This window comes from Anolis sagrei, chromosome 5 (assembly GCF_037176765.1).
Source record: "Anolis sagrei isolate rAnoSag1 chromosome 5, rAnoSag1.mat, whole genome shotgun sequence".
Lineage (NCBI taxonomy): Eukaryota > Metazoa > Chordata > Lepidosauria > Squamata > Dactyloidae > Anolis > Anolis sagrei.
Genome location: NC_090025.1, coordinates 100650856 through 100675512, shown reverse-complemented (window position 1 = coordinate 100675512; position 24657 = coordinate 100650856). Strand labels below are relative to the sequence as shown.

Genomic DNA, 24657 nt, shown 5'->3' with positions numbered 1-24657 from the left:
CTGCCAGGCCATCAAAAGCTAATCAAGGTGGCCAACTGAAACATTCTCATTCACATCTGACTCCAACAGGCAAGAGTTCTTTCTCCCACCCTGGACATTCCACAGATATATAAATCCAAATTTCCTAGTTTCCAACAGACCTCACAACCTCTGAGGATACCTGCCATAGATACAGGTGAAACGTCGGGAGAGAATGCTTCTAGAACCCCAGCAAGAATCTTTACTGTAACAGAGATAACAGAGGGAAAGAATAGGCTAGTACCTGGAGTGATCTGTTAAGGAAAGAAACACATTTTGAAGGAAATAAATTTAAAACCTGTCTAGGAAAGAACAGTCCTCTTAAGAGGTGTTTTATGAAAGGTTATAAATGTAACCATTAAAGGAATGTACCTCTAGGAGTTAAGAAACACTGAAACCATTAAGCTTCAATAAACTTATTACAGTTTCTCTTAAATCCAAGTCTCTGTTTCGTATACTTTCGAGCCAAGCCACGCTACACATCAAAGGAAGATATTACAGGCTAGTGGCTGTGTTATCGATTTTGTAGATTCATTACAAGTTGTAGGAGATCCTGACAAATCGGTAACGTGCCAACAACTGGTGGCGTTGTTACAATTACAAATAGAGATATTTTGATATTAAAAGTATAGCTCTGAAAATAAAATGAATTAACTAAGAGCACTAGAACTAAGAGTACTAGAAGATAGTAAAGCTAGAAAATAAAGTGAAGTCATACACATACATTAGCCCTTGAATTCAAGTAACTCTGAACAGGATTGCAGTCATAGTGATTTTTTTTAAATGAAAGGATAGATTTAAACCAGTATGCCTCCTTTTGTTCTATGATTAGATCTGCTAGATTCAATTTTATACCTAATCTGCTGGTATATTTAATTACACATTTATCTAGTACAATTGAGGGGTAGTGCAATGTGCATTTTTATTTGTTTTGTTAAACTAACATATCCATAAATTCATTCTATAACAAAGGGATTTTTTTACTATAAGAGGGGGTACTGTTCCATTATTCAGGTGGAGGTCATAAGGGGGTGCTAGAGAAGAATGATTCATTTTATGGGGGTGGAGGATGGGTTCTCAATTTTTGCTGGTTATTTCCACTCCCCACTTCCCATTTCATAAATGAGGGTTGATTTCACAACTGGGATATGGGTGGGGGAATAACAGGAAAACAAGGGGAAATGGTTTTCTTCCTTCAACTCATCCTCCACCCCCATAAAATGGACTACTCGTCTATGTCTAGCGCCCCCTTGTGGCCTCCATTCAGATAATGGAACAGTACCTTAGAGAGAATAGTCCTGGTAATAATAATAATAATAATAATAATAATAATAATAATAATAATAATAAGTTTATTTATATACCGCTCAATCTCCCTGAGGGGACTTAGAGCGGTTCCCAAGTAATATCACAAAACATACAGAGTAAAAACAACAACCATAAAATTAACAAACAAAACATAAACATAACAATTGCCACCACAACACACATATATTAAAAATAATCCTGCCTGTTCAAGTCAATTAAAAGTTTAAAAAACCGGACCAAGATTTGTGCAAGCCCAAAAATTCTAGGGGGCCCGGGAATTAAGTGCAATGCTATGGCAGGCAACAATAATATTAGGTCTGTGGCTGTCTATTCCAGGGCCGATTAGAGGAAAGAATCTGGGTAACTGGTAGGAAGAATAAGGCCATATTAGACAATGTGTGGGGCTGAGTTAGAACTGGTCATTTTCAAAGGCTTGTTGAAACCACCAGGTCTTCAAGTTCTTACGAAAGGAGGGGAGGGATGGGGACTGTCTTATTTCTTTTGGAAGGGCATTCCAGAGACGGGGGGCCACCACTGAGAAGCCTCTCTCTCATCCCCACCAACTGGCTCGAGACGGTAGTGGGACCGAGAGGAGGGCCTTCCCAGAAGATCTTAGAGCTCGCACATAGAAGGAGATGCGATTGAGGAAACGTTTAGGGCTTTATAGACCATAACCTCCACCTTGAATTTGGCTTGGCAACTTATTGGCAGCCAATGACACTGTTTTAATAGGGGTGCTGTATGCTCCCTATAGTTTGCTCCAGTAAGGAGCTTGGCTGCCGCCCGCTGTACCAGATCAAACTTCCAGGCCGTCTTCAAGGGCAGCCCCATGTAGAGCGCATTGCAATTGTTTTATTTGCTTAGAAATGATACCTGCAATATGTGGTCACAGTTGCAGTTCTACAGATAGTGACTATCCACCCAATTGTAGCAAATCAATGACTTCTGCCAATGGATGGGAGGAGTGATCAAAGTCCCTTTCACAGTATAGAATTAAAGCACTATGGTCACACTGATCTTTCATAGCTCCATCCTATGGAAACCATAAATATGCAGGCCTTTTGGGGAGGTGTCTTCAGTCAGAGAAGTGTCTCACAACTAACTACAAACTCCAGGATGCATCCACTATAGTCAGAGGTGGCCCTAGGTAATTTTCAACGGTAAGCAAACAGTATTTTGGCGCCCTCCCCAAATATTGATATATATTTTCTGTTCGTCGTGGGAGTTCTGTGTGCCATATTTGGTTCAATTCCACCATTGGTGGAGTTCAGAATGCTCTTTGATTTTGGGTGAACTATACATCGCAGTAACTACAACTTGCATATGTCAAGGTCTATTTTCCCCCAAGAGCGCCTCAAGAGCGCCCCTGGGCAAAATCAACTATACTGCAAATGCTTACTTTGCGTAATGGGTTGAGCCGCCCCTGACTATAGTAGAATAACATGAAAAGGCTCCCAAAAAAATAAGATAAAAGGTTTTTTAATGTTCAATAATAAATAAAAGCCCAGTACAGCATGCAAAAAGTGATTTACCAATGAAACTTTATTTTAAAAACGATAAAAAAGCAGAAGCCATTGCCCAGGGTGAGATGAATAGAAAGGGATGGTAGCATGCGAGGGATCAAAGCTGTGCCGAGACAAAGACAAAGAGCTTTGCTACGAAGGTGCTGAGAGTCCCATGGCGGAAGACTTGCATCTCAACTGTCAGGAGGAGGTCTTTAGGCTCTGTGATTTGCTTCTCCATGGTCACTACACCACTGTGGCTGCTCACTTTTTTAGCAGTGAAAAGACCCTCCTCATTCCCGCTGATGATGGAGAGCTGAATTTTATCCCCGGGAACAGCACTGGTAGGGCCCATGCGGAAAATATCGAAGGGCACTTGGATGTTGGTAGGAAAAGAGAGGTGGTAAGAAGTTATTCTCAAGGGCAGCTTCAGGCATTCCTTATTTTCATGACAAGGCAAGCGCTCGCAACGACTGCAAGAAAAGTGAGAAGACAAGACAAGGGAGGAAGATTAGCAACCATTCTACGGAGAGGGGAGGAGAGGAGAAAAAAGCCAAGAGAAGGGAAGCCAAGTCTATTTGCACTCACCATGTTTTCATGGCAGTTGCCGCACATAACAGAGAGCACAGCTTAGGGACAGATCTTAGGTTTGGCATGCAATAGGCTATGGCAGCTTGGGGAGCCCCAGAGCTGGCACAGCTCATATAAATAGTACGAGGGGTATTTTTTAAGTAAGGTCCGTTTTGTTGTAGACACTAGTAGTTCGCGCACATACTGCAACGAGTGCGTGCGTCGTGTACCGGCATGCCTCGGGAACAACTGTGCTCAGTTTCCGCTCTGTAGCTAACCTGTACAGTTCTGTTCTGTGCTTTAAAAATGTTTAAGACTATCAACTCACCCACCACATGTGAGGTTCGCTCAGTGATACGGTTTTTGTCAGCAAGGAACCTGCCTGCTGCAGAAATTCATCAACAGATTTGTGAAGTGTACAGTGATACTGTTATGAGTGAAAGCAAAGTGCGTAAGTGGGTACGACAATTCAAAGATGGCCGTGACAACGTCCATGATGAGGACCGCTCCGGTCGCCCTTCTTTGATTACAGTGAACTCTTGGTTATTGGAGCAGGCGGCAAGTTTTTATGAAGAGGGTATTTTAAAATTGGTTCAGAGGTATGATAAGTGTTTGAACAAACTTGGCAACTATGTCGAAAAATAGAGTGAAGTATGTACTTTCTGAAAATAAATTTACTTTTTTGAAATAAACTTTCGTTGTGTACTTATGTTCAAACTGACCTTACTTAAAAAATACCCCTCGTACAATCCATAGTCAAGGGCTAGTCCCAGTGAATTCTGAAAATCTTCTAGTCCAGAGAGGACAACAGATAGTCATAGGTTGCATGAGTCATTCACCAACCTTATTTTGAAATTTAAAAAAATATCCTTAGGGTTATTTTGGGGCACCTTTTTTCAGGAGTAGGGTGCATTTGAAAGCAGAGGATATGTCATCAGTTGGGGACCCCTCCCCGCAGCACCAACTACCGCTCTGGGCCAGGGTGAAGAGAGAGGGGACCAGGAAAACAGTTCCACCTTGTCTCCTGTGCTATGCTAATAATATATTGTATATACATATAATATTTATAATATTATAATTTAATGCAATATAATACTACTACTACTACTAATAATAATAATAATATGATATTATAATTATATATTTTACATTACATGTAATATTACTAATAATATTACAATATAATGGTATAGTACAATATACTAATATATAATACTGATATTGTACAATGGTAATAATATAATATATTGTATGTATATGGAGTCCCGGGTGGCGCAGTGGGTTAAAGCGCTGAGCTGCTGAGCTTGTTGACCAAAAGGTCGCAGGTTCAAATCCGGGGAGCAGCGTGAGCTTCTGCTGTCAGCCCCAGCTTTTGCCAACCTAGCAGTTCGAAAACATGCAAATGTGAGTAGATCAATAGGTACTGCTCCGGCGGGAAGGTAATGGCACTCCATGCAGTCATGCCGGCCACATGACCTTGGAGTTGTCTATGGACAACGCTGGCTCTTCGGCTTAGAAATGGAGATGAGCACCACACCCCAGAGTGGGACACGATTGGACTTAATGTCAGGGGAAAACATTTACCTTTACTCTGTAGGTGTATATATCTTGTAAGCCGCTTTGAGTCCCCTTCGGGGTGAGAAGGGTGGCATATAAATGCCATAAATAAATAAAAAAATAAGTATAGGTGGCTAGGAGGCAATTTACACCTACAGTGTAGGAAAAATAATCTTTTAATCACAAACATTTGGCACAATACCTTCTAGAGTCTGAACATCATTGTTTCCTGACCTCATTTACCCTTGTAGCATTTTTCTTTCATTTTCACAAAGGAATCCATACGGTTAAAAGAGTTTCAATATATGACAAGGAAGCAGAATTCATTCTCTCTGTGTGTCCTTACTCCCCTAATTTTACACACATATGGATACACAAAGACACACACCACCCTGCATATTAGATGATGATTATGATGATGAATATATTGTTACCCACCTCACCTTGAGGCAGGGTACAACATCGTTAAAACGACGAGACAAAACATTATTAAAATACAATATATGCATAATTAAAATGTAAGTTTAGATACCTTGGCTGCTTTGCCTCTTGCTGCCTAAATACTTTCGTTTTGCCATATACCAACAATTTCTTCAACAATCAAAGATAATGGGTCATTTTCACAAATAAGCAATTCCTTATCTTCTACAGATCTGTAGTCTAAACACAGTGCTCACACTGGCCAGAACAATGTTTCTCAACTTTTCTAATGCCGGGACCCTTTAATACAATTCTTCATGTTGTGGTGACTCCCAACCATAAAATTATTTTCGTTGCTACTCCATAAACTGTAATGTTGCTACTGTTATTAATCGTAATGTAAATATCTGATATGTAGGATGTATTTTCAATGTTACTTCTCTTTCTTCCTAGGATTCGGCCATGGAGGGGCCACTCCACCCCTCTCCAAGCCCTGTTCTCCTCCAGCCCCCCTCACCTTCTCCCTTCTCCCCTTCTCTCTTGGCTCCAAAGCAAACCTCTCCTTCACTCCCATGTTTTCCTCATAAAATGGTGGAGGAGGTGGGCTGAGGGACATCACCACCTCTCTCTGGAGAAGAAGAAGAGGCCTCTGCAAAGCGAAGGGGGCAAGAAAAAGTTAACGGTGTCTTGGTTCCTAAGACCATTGGAAATATATGTTTTCCAATGGTCTTAGGTGACCCCTGTGAAAGGGTCATTCGACCCCCAAAGGGGTCGCAACCTACAGGTTGAGAACGGCTGGACTAGAATATAATTTAGATGGAAAACTGGCTTTCTTTTGCTTATATTGACATATTTCAGTGTAAAAGGCCTCCCTATCATAACTTTGGAAAAGGTCTAAAGTTGCTACAGGAGACAATACGCCCTACAGTGAGTAGTTACACTGTATGCATGAATACTTCAACATCATAAGATGAGGAAGAAATCTAGAATGTGAAGGTGGATCGTGGAATTTCTGGGATGATACTGATTCCATTAAAAAAAACAAATATCCATCATTTCTTTGTTGTTAAGGGGCAAGTGAGTGGTTAAATTCTTATCTATAGTTCCTTATTTGACTATGAAATCCAAAATAAACAATGTAAAATTTCCTCTATAATTTGTACCAACCAGGAAATAGTTGCCACTCTTGATCTAGATCTGTACACTGATTTGAACACTAAGGTTTGTGAAGAAAAAACTCATACTATATAAATACACACACACTGTAGTCATTTCCACCAGTAACCATGTCAAATGTTAAGTTTGTCTGCATGCAGAGGGTGAGCTAAAGTGAGCAGAAGTAAGGAAAGAGAAAAAGAAGGTTTCACTTCCTCTCACTAGCTTCTCCAAGATGTCCTCAGTCATTTTTTAGAAACTAGCCTTGTTTCCTTTGAAGATGCATTGAAATAAATCAGGACATTACATAAATGCATCTTCTTGAGCCAAGCAAGAAGGCTATTAGTGGGCCAACAGCTCAAATATTATTTTGATAATAACCACATATAAACAGCAACTTTTGCCACCACTGAATATTTTATCCATCTTAACTTTCTGACCATCTCTATTTTACTTACCTCCCACACTGAAGAGGATTTCCCCTTCCAATGGCTATCTTTATACTCTGAAATACCCCATGCTGCAAAATTCTATGGCTGTTAAAGTTTTCTATGTATCTCATTTACTCTTACATATAAAACAATGGATACTTTCACCATTAATTCCCACATTAATAGGCAGGCATTCTTCTGAGTTTGAGATAGCTTGGTTAATATATTGCTTTTTGGCAAACCCTTGATCTCCCCTCTTCCTGAAAAAGGTAAAGGTTTTCCCTTGACGTTAAGTACAGTTGTGTCCAACTCTGGGGGCCAGTGCTCATCTCCATTTCTAAGCCAAAAAGCCAGCGTTGTCCATAGACACCTCCAAGGACAAGTGGCCGGCATGACTGCGTGGAGCACCGTTACCTTCCCACTGGACTAGTACCTATTAATCATCCTGCGGCTCCTCCATGATGACATGATGGCAACAGTCTTGGACAGCAATGGCTGCCAAAGTGAGCCATTTAAGGCCGAATCAGGTGTCAAATGGGGATGTGTTATTGACCCAACCTTATTCTCCATCTTCATTGCTATGATACTTCATCTTGTTGATGGGAAGTTTCCCACCGGAGTGGAAATCATCTAACAGACAGATGGCAAGCTATTCAACCTCAGCAGACTGAAAGCCAAAAACAAGGTTACAACAACATCTGTTATAGAACTCCAGTATGCTGATGACAACGTCATCTCTTCGCATTCAGAAGAAGACCTACAAGCCACTCTAAACACCTTTGCAGAAGCATATGAGAAGCTTGGCCTGTCATGAAACCAAAGTGCTCTTCCAGCAGTAACCGGCCAATCCCTCTCCAATGCCGGAAATAAAGCTTAATGGTGTAACATTAGAAAATGTTGACCATTTCCGCTACCTTGGCAGCCACCTCTCCACAAAAGTCAACATTGACACTGAAATTCAACACCGCCTGAGCTCTGTGAGTGCAGAATTTTTCCAACTGAAGCAGAGAGTGTTTGAGGACCGGGATATCCGTAGGGATACCAAGGTGCTTGTTTATAAAGCTATTGTCCTCCCAACCCTGCTATACGACTGCGAGACGTGGACTATCTACAGACATCACATGCAACTCCTGGAACGATTCCATCAGCGCTGCCTCCGGAAAATCCTGCAAATCTCTTGGGAAGACAAGCGGACAATCTCAGCATGCTGGAAGAAGCAAAGACCACCAGCATTGAAGCGATGGTCCTCCGCCATCAACTCCGCTGGACTGGCCATATTGCCCAGATGCCCGACCACCGTCTCCCAAAGCAATTGCTCTATTCTGAACTCAAGAATGGAAAACGAAATGTTGGTGGGCAGGAAAAGAGATTTAAAGACGGGCTCAAAGCCAACCTTAAAAACTGTGGCATAGACACTGAGAACTGGGAAGCCCTGGCCCTTGAGCACTCCAGTTGGTGGTCAGCTGTGACCAGCAGTGCTGCAGAATTTGAAGAGGCACTAATAGAGGGCGAAGGAGAGAAACGTGACAAGAGGAAGACACGTCAAGCCAACCCCGACCGGGATCACCTTCCACCTGAAAACCGATGCCCTCGCTGCGCGAGAAAATGCAGATCAAGAATAGGGCTCCACAGTCACCTACGGACCCACCCCCAGGATACTACTCTTGGAGGACCATCATCCTCGGACTACGAGGGATCACCTAAGTACCTATTAATCTACTCACATTTGCATGTTTTCAAACTGCAAGGTTGGCAGAAGCTGGTGCTAACAGCAGGAGCTTGCCCCACTCCCTTGATTCGAACCTGCGACCTTTCAGTCAGCAAGTTCAGCAGCTCAGCACTTTAACTCACTGTACCACTGGGAGCTCCTTCCCGAAAAAACCCCACACATATATATATTTTTAAAATACTCCCCTTCACTTAGGAGAATTGGGAAAGCTGATGCTTCTGTGATGCCACTCTGGAATTGCAAAAGAATATATGACATGTGCCTGTCTTGCATGTGTGCGATTCAAAATAACAGTGAGATTTGGGGGCAAGGGGAGCATTATTCTGCTGAGTCTGAAAAATATATTTGTGGGAAGCAGATCTGTCTGCGGCTAGGAAATCAGAGTTAGAAATCATCAATCTCTTTATCTTATCATTTGGTATCCCAACGCACTCCCCACACACTTCACTGTTGGTTTACTTAAACATGTCCTAATGATTTCATCCTGTAGCCACAAAGAGTAGCTTGTAGAGAAAACTGGTTTTGGAGACCCACGTTCAGCCATGGGTTATACACCACAATGGCTATCAGTAATTAGCAATAAAGGACCAATACGCTTTTGGTGCTCAGCTGCGACTTATACAAGCAGAAGCAAGCAAGTAGTGGGGCAGTTGGGACCTTTAGCTTAATAATGAGGAGCCAGCAAACTGAAACCGCTACGTTTGTGAGTCCAAACCCACAAGTTTCTCCTATGGATTGGTCTGGCATGTTGACTTCTCTCTAGGTGACACAGCGGGAGAAACCCAAGAAGCTGGAAGACAGAGATGGAAGTGGGGACAATTGCTGAGCTAAGGAGGGAGGATAAGATTTCCTATAGCAATAGAGTCGAAAGACCTCTTTGTGTAACCCTTCAGTACTCTGCAATTATATAAGCCACACGAACCTGAAATATAAATATGATTATAAAAGAAAACGATTCGTGGGTTTAATTTTGGATTATTTTTGCTTTACTGTTGGGATTTTTTTTCTTCGCCCATGATTATACCTGGCTTAATTCCGAGCCACATAACTTGATATATTTCTTTTTAAAGTTAAATCTTGGGTTATGTATACACTAAAAAAATAACACTAACTCCAGAAAAGAAGAAAAGAATGAAATTTTTACACTCACATACAACAGTATAGAAGAAATAGTAAGTTTCAATGACTTGCTATAAAACATTTCAACAATGGTATTTCTCAGATTCTGTGGAACAGCATCGGTTGTTTTGGGGTTCACTAGTACAAAATGTATTCATTCCAGGTCACAATAATAATAATAATAATAATTATTATTATTATTATTATTATTATTATTATTATTATTTGTACCCCGCTACCATCTCCCCAAGGGACTCAGGTCGGCTTACATGAGGCCAAGCCCGAAGTACATCAAACAACATCAATAACACAACATTAACAAACAATTAATAAAATACAAATCATATAAATCACATTACAAAAACAACAATCAATAATGACATATGTAATAAATTAAAATTGAAAATATGCTGACATGAACAGGTAAAATGTAACTCTGATAGGATTTTTCAGAGAGAAACGAGGGAACACAATCCATCCTAAGTCAGTATTAAAGTGCATTATGAGGGCATATAGACTCATAGAATCAAAGAGTTGGAAGAGACCTCATGGGCCATCCAGTCCAATCACCTGCCAAGAAGCAGGAATATTGCATTCATAGAATCATAGAATCAAAGAGTTGGAAGAGACCTCATGGGCCATCCAGTCCAACCCCCTGCCAAGAAGCAGGAATATTGCATTCAAATCACCCCTGACAAATGGCCATCCAGCCTCTGTTTAAAAGCTTCCAAAGAAGGAGCCTCCACCACACTCCGGGGCAGAGAGTTCCACTGCTGAACGGCTCTCACAGTCAGGAAGTTCTTCCTAATGTTCAGATGGAATCTCCTCTCTTGTAGTTTGAAGCCATTGTTCCGCGTCCTAGTCTCCAAGGAAGCAGAAAACAAGCTTGCTCCCTCCTCCCTGTGGCTTCCTCTCACATATTTATACATGGCTATCATATCTCCTCTCAGCCTTCTCTTCTTCAGGCTAAACATGCCCAGCTCCTTAAGCCGCTCCTCATAGGGCTTGTTCTCCAGACCCTTGATCATTTTAGTCGCCCTCCTCTGGACACATTCCAGCTTGTTAATATCTCTCTTGAATTGTGGTGCCCAGAATTGGACACAATATTCCAGGTGTGGTCTAACCAAAGCGGAATAGAGGGGTAGCATTACTTCCCTGGACCTAAACACTATGCTCCTATTGATGCAGGCCAAAATCCCATTGGATTTTTTTGCCGCCACATCACATTGTTGGCTCATGTTTAACTTGTTGTCCACGAGGACTCCAAGATCTTTTTCACACGTACTGCTCTCAAGCCATGCGTCCCCCATTTTGTATCTTTGCATTTCGTTTTTCCTGCCAAAGTGGAGTATCTTGCATTTGTCACTGTTGAACTTCATTTTGTTGCTGAGAGTTCTCTTTATTCTGGGAAGGCACACTGGAACAACCACGTTTTCAAGCTCCTCCTAAAGACTGCCAATGTTGGGGCATGTCTAATGTCCCTGGGAAGTGACTTCCAGAGTCAAGGGGCCACCACCGAGAAGGCCCTCTCCCTCATCCCCACCAATCGCACCTGCGAGGGAGGTGGGAGCACGAGCAAGGCCTCTCCATATGATCGAAGAGATCGTGTGAGTACATACACAGAAATACGGTCAGGTAGGTAGGTGGGTCCCAAACCGTTCAGGGCTTTGTAGGTAAGAACCTGCACCTTGAATTGGGACCGAAAAATGAACGGCAGCCAGTGGAGCTCCTTAAACAGGAGGGTTGACCGCTCGCTGTAAGAAGCCTCAGGGTTAGTAATGCCTCAAAGGAGCGGCATTTTGTATGGAAAATCCTGCTTTTAGTCTTAAGGTTTCTTCCCCAGTGAACAAGATAAATTGATAAATGTGGAATTCTGGTATTTCTACCCCGTCACTTCTCTAACCCCTAAGGGGGACTCAGGATGGCTTACAATAGGCAGCGATACGATGCCACTACATAATAATGACAATAATAAAACCACAATTGAACATAAATCATAATTAAAACAATACATCAGCAATCATTAAAACAGTAAAACAGTCTCATCAGCCGTATCACCGTTCCAGTCAATGACCCTCTACAGCGCTGCATACATGTACTATCCAACAGTATCAAACTCAGACACCCCCCCCCCCCCCGAATCAAAATCCTGTCTACAGGCCTGATGCTAGCCATCATGGAATTCTGGGGTTGCAGCCAAACAATACATGCAAAGCCTCACATTCATGGCATTTTCTTCCATGGGCTCAAAACAGAGCAGCTGCTTCTATGGACAGAGGAAATTTGGTGTCCCCACTGCAAAACAAGGTCAGAACAAAAGACAAAATAGACCTCCATATTTTTGTGCATTTTATATAAGATTTTTTTTTGTCAGGAGCTACTTGAGAAACTGCAAGTTGCTTCTGATGTGAAAGAATTGGTCGTCTGTAAGGACGTTGCCCAGGGGACACCTGGATGTTTTGATGTTTTGCCATGCTAGTGGGAGGCTTCTCTAATGTTCCCCCATGGGGAGCCGGAGCTGACAGAGGGAGCTCATCCGCAATCTCCCCTGATTCGAACCTCCGACCTGTTGGACTTCAGTCCTGTCAGCACAAGGGTTTAACCCATTGCACCAGTGGGGGCTTTTTATATAAGTGAAGAAATAAGAATATGCCAACAAGGCAAGAAATGAAGGAATTGCAGACAACCTACATTCTTCCTTCGCTTTAAATTATTTCAAGAGTGTTAAACTTTTCTTCTGTAAACCCACTAAAGTATTATTATTATTATTATTATTATTATTAACTTCATTTATATTCTGGCTTTCTCCTCATAGAGATACAAAGAGGCTAACAATTCCACACTTAATAAAGTTTAAAAAACACAATATAAAAGTTTTTTTTGTTTTATTTTTGTCGTGTCAGGAGCGACTTGAGAAACTGCAAGTCACTTCTGGTGTGAGAGAATTGGCCGTCTGCAAGGACGTTGCCCAGGGGACGCCCGGATGATTTGATATTTTTATCATCCTTGTGGGAGGCTTCTCTCATGTCTCCGCATGAGGAGCTAGAGCTGATAGAGGGAGCTCATCCGCCTCTCCCTGGATTCGAACCTGCGACCTGTCGGTCTTCAGTCCTGCCGGCACAGGGGTTTAACCCACTGCACCACCGGGGGCTCCAATATAAAAGTTAAAAAGCAATTAAATAGTAACTATGTGGTTAAAATGGATTAAAATAGAATAAATGCACTTAAAATAGCATTTAAAACTCACAGCCTCCCCACAATCATATCCACACCTCCCCAAAGCCTGCCCCTTATCCCAAAGTATGGCTACAAACCAACAGCTGTAACCAGGCAAAGATCTTTAGCCTGATATAAAAGACAACATACCATATTCATTGTCACTCATCCGAGGGCCCGTCTACACAGCCCTAAAATTTGGGCTCAAAAACAGATTAGCTTGAGGTGTCCAGTTGATGTTTCAGGTGAATTCATTTCAAACTGGAGTAAACCAAATTTGCTTGGTTTAATCCAGGTATTAAAAACACCTGTAAAGATCTGGACCTTAATATGTCTGAAATGGCACCCAGTCTATGACCTATAATTACCATGTTTGACCTGATTCAACTAGTGTATCAACAATGTATAACATTAATATCCTCAGAAGGTGTGCTGGTACGGCTGTACCAGGAGCTCCAACTTTATTTTCTTTCTGTTCTCTGTTTGCAATTATAGGGCAGGCCTCCTGTCCATCATAATTAAGCTTTGGTTCCGCCCCTTGTTCAGGGCTCTGGGAGGGAAAGGAGCCATTTTTTGGGCAGTCTCACATAAGGAAATTAAACTATTGGACGTAGACCAGCTCGTCCCGTAGAAAAGCTTCTTTTCCCAAGAACATCCGGGGAAACAGAAATTCCAGGGAAAAGGTCCCAAGGCTCTGGCTGAGAGCTCACAGCCTCTCAGCCTCACAGCAATCAGAGGGAAAACAGCCCTGAAGTTCTCAAAGATTTCTCTGAGGGAGGACAGCACTACAGACCCACGGAACTCCATCTGAAATATCTACAAGCCTCGCCTGGTAGGTCTACTCGAAAACCAGCTGCATTTGGAATCGGTAGTAGCACCCACACCGATGAGGCATAAATAGTAAACAGCCTGGGAGAGGTTAAAAGAGGTTTTTTTTTCCTGCAGAGAAAGTACAGTTAATCAAAGTCAGGTACCAGTCCATTGAGGACTAGACTAAAAGCTTTGAAGTGTTGTTTGAGCCATTGAAGATTTGTTATTTGTTCCATAATAAAGACTTTGTTGTATCATTAAAGACTCTAAAGACCATCATTTCAGAAAAATCCCTGAGAACCTCTCTTTGAGGCCCCCTGGCTTCCCACTGGGCTTAAAGTATACGTCCTGTAGAAAAGACAGCTGTTACAGGCCCAGCGCGGAACAGAACAGAAGGTACTCTACACATCAACAGGTACCCAGAGTCGGCCCAGTATATCCATGGATTCTGTATCCACAGATTCAACCATCCATGGCTTGGAAATATTCCACAAAAAATCCAAAAAACAAAGCTTGATTTTAATCTAAGGGACATTTATCTAACGGACACCATTTTAATATTCCTTTCCACATTATGGGACTTATGGATCCAAAGAGTTTGGTGTCCATGGGAGGTCCTGGAACGAAATCCCATCAGATACCAGGAGCTCACTGCTTGGCTTGGTTTGCCAGGTTTGGTTCTTATACTGACACCAAGCTATTTCATAAGATGAAGAAAAGTACTTACGTTTCTCCAGATTTCCTATAATTTTCTGGGCATTCCAAAGACAGACAGCGAAAACCACCCTGAATGTTGAAGCAGGTCTCATTGTATGAACAGGTATGTGTTTCTGCCACACACTCATCGATATCTGTTTTTTAAATATATATATATATCAAGAAATGAGGGAGAGAGAAAGAGAGAGAAAGAAAGAGAGAGAGGCTTACTGTAGATAGACAGAATTGGGAATTGCCTTGTTCACAATGAAGCAACAAACCTATGTTGAGCTGCTGTGTGGTGTTCGTATCAGGGAATCATTGTATATATATTTTAAATCATTCACATAGAAAGTCAGCATGTCAGATTTTCCCATACACCATTCACATCACAAGAAGATGTAACAATAATTCTAGACAAAGATACAGTCATCTCTAGATCAAGGCTTCTTAAACTTGTGACCCCCTTTTGCCCAAAATTCTTTCATATCACCCAAGGTATAGAAGTATATAAAATAGGTATACAAATCATTTAAAAATATATTGGATGGTTAAATCTGAGGATTTGGAGTGTTGTTGTTTATTCGTTCAGTCGTTTCCGAGTCTTCACGACCTCATGGACCACGCCAGAGCTCCCTGTCGGCCATCACCACCCCCAGCTCCTTCAAAGTCAAGCCAGTCACTTCAAGGATGTCACCCATCCATCTTGCCCAGTCATGCCGCGACCCCTTAATACAGTTCCTCATGTTGTGGTGACCCCCAACCATAAAATTATTTTTGTTGCTACTTCACAACTACAATTTTGCTACTGTTATTAATCATAATATAAATATCTGATATGCAGGATGTATTTTCATTCACCGGAAACACATTTGGCACAAATACCTGATATGCCCCAATTTGAATACTGGTGGGGTTGGCAGGGGATTGATGTTGTCATTTGGGAGTTGTAGTTGCTGGGATTTATAGTTCACCTACAATCAAAGAGCATTCTGAACTCCACCAACAATGGACTTGAACCAATCTTACCACACAGAACTCCCTTGACTAATGGAAATTGACTTTTGGAGTTGTAGTTCACCTACGTCCAGAGAGCACTATGGACTCACACAATGATGGATCTGGACCAATTTTGCCACGAATACTCAATATACCCCAATGTGAATGAACACTGGTGGAGTTTGGGAAAAATAGACCTTGGCATTTGGGAATTGTAGTTGCTGGGATTTATAGTTCACCTACAATAAAAGACCATTCTGATCCCCACCAATGATAGAATTGGGCTAAACTTCCCACACGGAACCCCTATGACCAACAGAAAATACTGTGTTTTCGGATGGTCTTTGGCGATCCCTCTGACACCCCCTCATGACCCCCCCAGGGGTCCCGACCCCCAGGTTGAGAAACACTGATCTTGCCCTTGGTTGGCTCCTCTTTCTTTTTCCTTCCATTTCCCCCAGCATCACTGTCTTCTCTAAGCTTCCCTGTCTTCTCATGATGTAGCCAAAATACTACTTCATCTCTGCCTCTAATATCCTTCCCTCCAATGAGCAGTCGGCTTTATTTCCTGAAGTATGGACTGGTTGGATCTTCTCACAGTCCAAGGCACTCTCAGAATTTTCCTCCAGCACCATAGTCCAAAAATTTGAAGTACCACAGCAATAATAATTAGGGCATCTCTAACTTCCAAGTACATTAAAATCAAACCCTTTAATTAAAACAAAGAGGCTCTCAGTATCTACTGGGGTTTGGTTCCAGGAGCCACAGTGGATACCAAAACCCATGGTTGCTCAAATCCCATTATATACAAGGGTGCAGTAAGATGATGTTCCCTTCCCTTAGCAGCTTGAGATGAGCTTTCCCCCTCCTTTGATCGAAGCAGCAGCCTCTGCGGGTCCTAATCTGCAGTGGGAGGGGGGGGGCTTTCTCAACCCCGACATTGAGCCAAGGGGACCCCATTTGGGGTCAGGACCCATAGTTTAAGAAACACTGATCTAGATAATAGGCATGGGCAATCCATGGTTCTAAATGGTTCTAAAGTACTTACAAAACTAGGGGGCGCTGGTGCATTGCTAAAGTTCTGGTGGTGAAAATTTCAGAACTCTAACAAAACTTCCAAAATTTTGTTATAAATGGCAGTTCCTAATTGGTTCTGTCATAAGAATCACCAATAACAAAATAATAATGATATTTTGAAAATTTTGTTAGAATTCTGGAATTCTCATCACCAGAACTTTAGCAACACTTTTGAACCAAAGCACCAGCTTTACTAACCAATAAACACATGATGCTTACTCTTATTATGCGTGCCAAATAAATTGTTACATTTTCAACATACCTTGACAGTTTCGTGCATTAGGTGCCAACTTATAACCGGAAGCGGGACAAGTACATTGAAAGCTCCCTGGAACGTTAATGCATCGATAGGCACAGATATGTCCTCCAGTGGGTAAAGCACATTCATCAATATCTGAAAAATATATCCAGTGATCAGAAAACATAATGGAAATGGTTGATAATGTTGCCCTTGAGTACTGCATAAATCATAATATATCCTTTTAAGGTAATCCTTTTTAGTAACAGTTATGTTATTAACTAAATATGTGATAGACAGGGCTATGTGTAAATCAGGCTTAAGGGCCAATGCTGGAATTATGCAATGATGGGAAAAAACATATGTTTTACAGGCAAAGAACACATGTTTCAGAGGTAGACATTCCTATCATCTATGTAAATAAAAATGTAATGTTTGTTTTTGGGATTAACATAACTCAAAAACCACTAGACAAATTGACACGAAATTTGGACACAATACACATATCCGGCCAATGAGGGTCCATCACCCCTAAAACACACACACATATACCCACACACACAGAAAACCCCAGCGGAACAGACTTAAAATCCCCAAAAATACACCATATATACATATACAAATACACTAATATGCATATACACATGCACGCATTCATACACACACACGTATATGTATATGTATATATGCACAAACACACACAAATATTTATTTATTATTTATTTATTTCGAGTTTTTGGAGGTGTTTTCTCACCTCCAAGGAGGGACTCAGGCCGGCTAACAACATAAATTCAATACAATACAAAAAACATTATAAATCATCAATATAAGCACATTAAAAAACAATTCATACAATTAATACAGGCTACAGCAAAAATCAGTTCGTCCACAAGAATCACAAATTCATCGCCATCTGCCAGAAAGGTCAATAGTTATTGACTTAGTCAGCATTCTGCAAATGCAGTATTCCAAAACCATGTTTTTACCAGCTTTCTAAATGTAAGGAGGGAGGAGGCAGATCTAATCTCCATCGGGAGGGAGTTCCAAAGCCGGGGGGCCACCACCGAAAAGGCCCTGTCCCTCGTCCCCACCAACCACGATTGCGAAGGCGGTGGGACCGAGAGCAGGGCCCCTCCAGAAGATCTTAATAACCTTGATGGTTCATAAGGGAGAACCCATATACACACACATATATATACACACATATATTCATATACACATACACACACAAATATACATATATACACACATACACAAGCACACATACATGCACACATACATATATACACATACACATGCACATACAAACATTCACACAAATATTCATATAGACAAGCACACACATATACACAATATGCTTGTACACATATAAACACACAAATACACAAATATATACACACATCCATATATATATATATATATATATATATATATACACACACACACACACACACACACAAACACACATATATACACAAATATTTGCACACACTTAAAGACATACACACACAAAACACATATACACAGATTTGGCCTCAGCAACGCGTGGCCGGGGACGGTTAGTCTATATAAATAAAAATATAATGTTTGTTTGTGGGATTAACATAACTCAAAAACCACTGGACAGATTGACACCAAATTTGGACACAATACACCTATCAGGCCAACGAGTGACCATCACTCATAAAAAAAACGCTGAAAAACAACAGATGAGACTTAAAAAGTTAAAAAACAAAAAAATACATTACAACATATGCACAAAACCAGATATATACACATATACACAAATATATACACACATGTATATACACACAAAACACATATATGCAGACTGGGCCACAGCAATGCATGGAAGGAGATGGCTAGTCTTTGGATAAAAGATTTAGGGAAGCAAAAAATGGTGAAGGCTCCACTGCCTCAACCTTGGAAAAGCCACTGCTAGTCACAGCAGAACAGGGTCCTAAAATATTATAACATAGCTTGGTGTGAATCGCATATTTAATGATTGCTGCTTACCTTCACATGTGATCCCATCAATGTCACTAAGCTGGTAGCCCCGACGACAATAGCACTGGTAGGAACCATAGACATTAGCACACTCCTGGCTACAGGGATTGCTTTCGCATTCATTCATGTCTGAAACCAACAAAAATGTATGAGGGCCAAACAGCACCTTTGACTTTATTCATTAGCAACTTTATTATATGTAACCATTTATTGTATATGTAGAATCCTAAATGTATCTCATTTCATGTTGTCCGACTTGATGTTTTATTGTTTTTATTTGTTTACTGTATTTCTGTGTTTGTTTTTAATCTGTATTTGCTGGGCACGTCCTTTGTAAGCCGCCCCATGTCCCTTTGGGGAGATGGAGGCAGGGTATAAAAATAAAGCTATTATTATTATTATTATTATCATTATTATTATTATTATTATTATTATTATTTGAAACACAACAAGATGAGTCCACAGCAAACAAGATCACTCTGCTGGCTGTTGTATTGGATCACACATTGGACACTTCCCAAGTGTCTAGGACTGTGTGATGTATCAGCGAATAATGCGTGCAAATCCCAGTAAGGTGGCCTTCTGCAGCTGGCAGATGGTAATTTTGTCAGCGACAATTGTGTTTAAGTGCAGGCCAAGGTCTTTGGGCACTGAACCCAGTGTGCCAAACACCACTGGGACCACCTTTACTGGTTTGTGCCAGAGTCTTTGCAGTTCGATCTTTAAATCCTCATATTGTGTCAGCTTTTCCAGTTGTTTCTTTTCAATCCTGCTGTTGCCTGGGATTGCAACATCGACTCTGTTTTTTCACACGATTGTGAGGTCAGGAGTATTGTGCTCCAAAACTCTGTCAGTCTGAATTCAGAGTCCCAGAGTAGTTTGATGTGTTCATTTTCTGTAACCTTTTCAGGCTTGTGATCCCATCAGTTCTTATATAATAATAATAATAATAATAATAATAATAATAATAATAATAATAATTCCATATTATTAAATATTATTAATAATAATAATTGGAGCCCCCGGTGGCGCAGTGGGTTAAAGCACTGTGCTGGCAGGACTGAAGACCGACAGGTCGCAGGTTCGAATCCGGGGAGAGGTGGATGAGCTCCCTCTATCAGCTCCAGCTCCTCATGCGGGGACATGAGAGAAGCCTCCCACAAGGATGATAAAACATCAAAAATCATCCGGGCGTCCCCTGGGCAACGTCCTTGCAGACAGCCAATTCTCTCACAACAGGAGCTGTTGCTCCTGACACGACAAAAAATATATATAATAATTCAATATTATTAATTATTGGTGCCCCCGGTGGCGCAGTGGGTTAAAGCACTGAGCTGCTGAGCTTGTTGATCGAAAGGTCGCAGGTTCGATTCCGGGGAGCAGCGTGAGCTTCCGCTGTCAGCCCTAGCTTCTGCCAACCTAGCAGTTCGAAAACATGCAAATGTGAGTAGATCAATAGGTACCGCTCCGGTGGGAAGGTAACGGCGCTCCATGCAGTCATGCCGGCCACATGACCTTGGAGGTGTCTACGGACAATGCTGGCTCTTCGGCTTAGAAATGGAGATGAGCACCACACCCCAGAGTCAGACATGACTGGACTTAATGTCAGGGGACTACCTTTACCTTTACCTTATTTATTATTATTATTATTATTATTATTATTATTATTATTATATCGTTCTTCTAAGTAACAGAAAGTGGCATTTAATATCTCCCCCTCCCCCCATCCAAAGGCACCATTTTAATCTTGCAACACCCTATGCAACATCTCAAGATGAGATCATGAGACAGCTTAGACTATATCATCGACCTCATTTGGCATTCAAACTGATGTAGATCACTGGTTCTCTAAAGTCATAATTTTATGCATATTTAAACCGGGCATTAATCCTACTGAAGTCAATAAGCATACTTCAGTGTCAACAAGCATAGGACTCAAGTCTAAACATTGCACTACTGGTGAACATAGAACATAGAGCTTACCTTCACATGACCTCCCATCAGATGAAAGTTTGAAACCCATTGTACAGCTGCAGTAGTAAGAACCAGCTGTGTTTTCACACTTGTGGTTACACAGGCGGCCAGGATATCGTCGGCATTCATTAATATCTACGGAGAGGAATATATCACTGTGAAGATTTCTGCTCAAATTTATGGGAAGAACATATAAACAAGATGCTGTTTTTTAAAATGCCAGTGACACACCAATATTCTACGAATTCTTCTGACTTCAAAGTGATCATAATATCTTTTTGATTCAATTCTTAACCTGCCAAGTTCATACAAAAGCTGCTGAAAAAATATGATAAGATTTATCATTATTGCAGGACACCTGAATCATACTATGCCATGAAGTCAGGGCATGTGCCAACTTCAACACCCAAGGAACTATTTGGACTTCTCCTTGTCCCTATTCAAACTGAAAAATCTCTCGAGAGAATCAGGTACTAGTTCACCAAGGGCTTTGGCAATTTTATAAATCTATCAACAAATACATCTTTTATAAAATCTTATATTTTATTAAAATCAGCAAAAATTTGAATCTTTTGCAGTATACTTTTTCATTGTTATTTTACAAATAATGAAATGGCAACATTTCAACCAATAAATAGTCTTGGCAGAGTATCAGTTGGGTATTGTTGATATTTACTTATCATGTCAGGAGCAAACCAAACAGTTGTATTGCATTTTTTAACAAACAAACAAACAAAATACAAAATTTGCAAACTTGGTAGTTGATTAGATATCCTTTGACCAGTATCTGGCCACTTGGAGTGCCTCTGGTGTTGCTGCAAGGAGGTCCTCCATTGTGCATGTGGCAGGGCTCAGGTTGCATTGCAGCAGGTGGTCAGTGGTTTGCTCTTCTCCACACTCGCATGTCGTGGATTCCACTTTGTGGCCCCATTTCTGAAGGTTGGCTCTGCATCTCGTGGTGCCAGAGCGCAGTCTGTTCAGTGCCTTCCAAGTCTCCCAGTTTTCTGTGTGCCCAGGAGGGAGTCTCTCATTTGGTATCAGCCATTGATTGAGGTTCTGGGTTTTAGCCTGCCACTTTTGGCCTCTCGCTTGCTGAGGTGTTCCAGCGAGTGTCTCTGTAGATGTTAGAAAACTATTTCTTGATTTAAGTTGTTGACGTGCTGGCTAATACCCAAACAGGGGATGAGCTGGAGATGTAACTGCCTTGGTTCTTTCACTATTGGCTGCTACTTCCCGGCGGATGTCAGGTGTGCAATACCGGCTAGACAGTGTAATTTCTCCAGTGGTGTAGGGCACAGACACCCCGTGATAATGTGGCATGTCTCATTAAGAGCCACATCCACTGTTTTAGCATAGTGAGATGTGTTCCACACTGGGCATGCATACTCAGCTGCAGAGTAGCAATGCACAAGGGAAGATGTCTTCACTGTGTCTGGTTGTGATCCCCAGATTGTGCCAGTCAGCTTTCGTATGATATTGTTTCTAGCGCCTACTTTTTGCTTGATATTCAGACAGTGCTTCTTGTAGATCAGAGTATGGTCCAGAGTGACTCCCAGGTATTTGGGTGCGCTGCAGTGCTCCAGTGGGATTCCTGCTCAAGCATTAAACAATATTTTTTTTACATTGTAAACTAATATGTGATGATAGCTAACAAACCAAGTGATTGCTCTGTTAAAGAGACAGTTTTTGCATGTATTTATTGTATGTTAAATAGACAGTTATTGCATGTTATTGCATGTATTACCTACCAGCACACGTCCTGGTGATTCCATCAAAATAGTAGCCAGCGTGGCACTCACAACGATAACTTCCCGGAGTATTGGTACAAGTGTGACCTTCTCCACAAGGCTGATTGGGTACCAAACATTCGTCTACATCTTGTGGAAAAGAAAGGTTAGAAAAATAATTTAAGGTAGAAGTAAAACACAAAGACATAAGGGAGAGGGAATAAAAAAAACTAAAATGGCAAATTTCAAAAATCTTTTTTAAATTTATTTATTTATGGCATTTATATGCTGCCCTTTTCACCCCAACTTTATTGTTTATTGTTGTAATATAATTCTCATAATACATATTATATGGTAATCTTGGTACACTAATACTAACTCATATTCCATAACTTTACCCGTAAATATCTTCTCCCAGTTATTAATATACCTCCCTGCCCCTATGAAACTAATGCACAATATTTTTTTTATCAAATTAAATTGATTTCTTGCCTACCATCCCAAAGTCCTTTAAATCTATAATAGTAGTGACACCAGTTTTGGTATTTGTCAGTTCCTCACATAATAGTCGCACCCCTGCCCACATGCCTGCCCCTTGGAGCAATCCCCATAGCTCCAAGAAGCAGGTCCACAGGCAAGTCAAGTCACGAGAGCGAAGAGGCTTCCCTTGGGTGGTGGCAGACTCTAATTCTGGCTAGCAAACATACAGGTGGAGGTCTCGCTCACTGCATGTGCTGTTTGCAGCCAAAGGAGGCCCCATAGGTTTCACTAGTTCATGAACACCAGCCAACAAAGCCTACAGAGTTTACTTTACCTACCAGCAGCCAAAGCTGGCCCTGTAAGTCTTTATTGTCTTTGGGACCTCCTTTGGCTGCTAGCCAGAGGAGACCCTGTAGATCTCCAAATATTTCACTCCAAGGGGCAGGCATGTGGGCAGGGGTGCGACTATTATGTGAGGAATAGTCCAAATATTTCATATAGCCACACACCCCATTTTGAAGAGGAAAAGAGGAAAAAGTGTGACTATTATGAGGTGAAATACGTTAGTTCCCTTTTCTCTAGCTCTTGCTTCCTTATAGCCCAAATATTCCCATATTGAATATTCAAATCCCACAAGTATCTTCACATTTTCTTTCCTTTTTTACAAAAGTTAGAAAAGGTTCCCATCATTCAAAAAACTGACTTATCTTTTATCAAAGCAGATATTGAGTTCAACAATACAAAACATGCTGTAGCCCAGATAATAAGCATACTGGATTGTTTCGTAGGGACTTCAGAGATTTTCACCAAATGTCTCAGCTGACCAAACAACTGTACACAGGGACACCAGCCAAGATCTTATGGTTATGAGTGGTTCTTTGAAGTAAAGCTGTTTTATTGGTAGTAGAATTATTTTTCCAGAAATACCATATTTACTAGAGTATAAATGTACACAAGTTAAACTAGCCCCATTCAAAATAGAGGGGAAGTTTTGAAGGGCCTTGTGAGTTAGACCAATTGGGAACAGCATGAGACTGAGCCTGTAAGAGGGGGGGGGTGGACGACAAATCCCAAGGACTGCTGGGAGACAGGATCCATGGCTAACTGGCAGGAATGACTGGATCACCAGCTGGGCGCTCCTCCTCTTCCTCTGGGCACCACAGAGCTCTGAGGCTGCCTCCACCATTGGGAACAGATTCTTCATGCTCCCTGCCTCCCTGTCCAGCCTTCAGGATGCTGGGTTCCTCCTTCCCTTTTCACACAAGTTGGTTTACGTGAGCGATTCTAATTTGCCATCAAATCTGATGAGAACCTCAATTTTTTCAATGTGTTGTTGTTTATTTGTTCAGTCATTTCCGACTCTTCGTGACCTCATGGACCAGCCCACGCCAGAGCTCCCTGTTGGCCATCACCACCCTCAGCTCCTTCAAGGTCAATCCAGTCACTTCAAGGATGCCATCCATCCATCTTGCCCTTGGTTGGCCTCTCTTCCTTTTTCCTTCCATTTACCCCAGCATCATTGTCTTCTCTAAGCTTTCCTGTCTTCTCATGATGTGGCCAAAGTACTTCATCTTCGCCTCTACTATCCTTCCCTCCAATGAGCAGTCGGGCTTTATTGCCTGAA

The 24657-nt window shown here is 41.4% G+C and overlaps 1 protein-coding gene across 3 annotated transcripts in view; it reads right to left on the bottom strand.

Moving 5' to 3' along the window:
* Nucleotides 1-24657, bottom strand: part of FBLN1 (fibulin 1) — a 104777-nt gene that overhangs the window by 37309 nt on the left and 42811 nt on the right. The window contains exons 10-15 of one of the 3 annotated variants that reach the window (XM_060778131.2): nt 22575-22703; nt 20836-20961; nt 18862-18981; nt 16870-17001; nt 14563-14686; nt 2851-3301 (exon numbers count right to left, since the gene is read on the bottom strand). In XM_060778131.2, the coding sequence (XP_060634114.2) occupies nt 2947-3301; nt 14563-14686; nt 16870-17001; nt 18862-18981; nt 20836-20961; nt 22575-22703 (986 nt within the window). In that variant the 3' untranslated portion in view covers nt 2851-2946. Of the gene's footprint in view, nt 1-2850; nt 3302-14562; nt 14687-16869; nt 17002-18861; nt 18982-20835; nt 20962-22574; nt 22704-24657 lie in introns of those variants that run through there. The other 2 variants (XM_060778130.2, XM_067468921.1) reach the window with 2 other exon arrangements.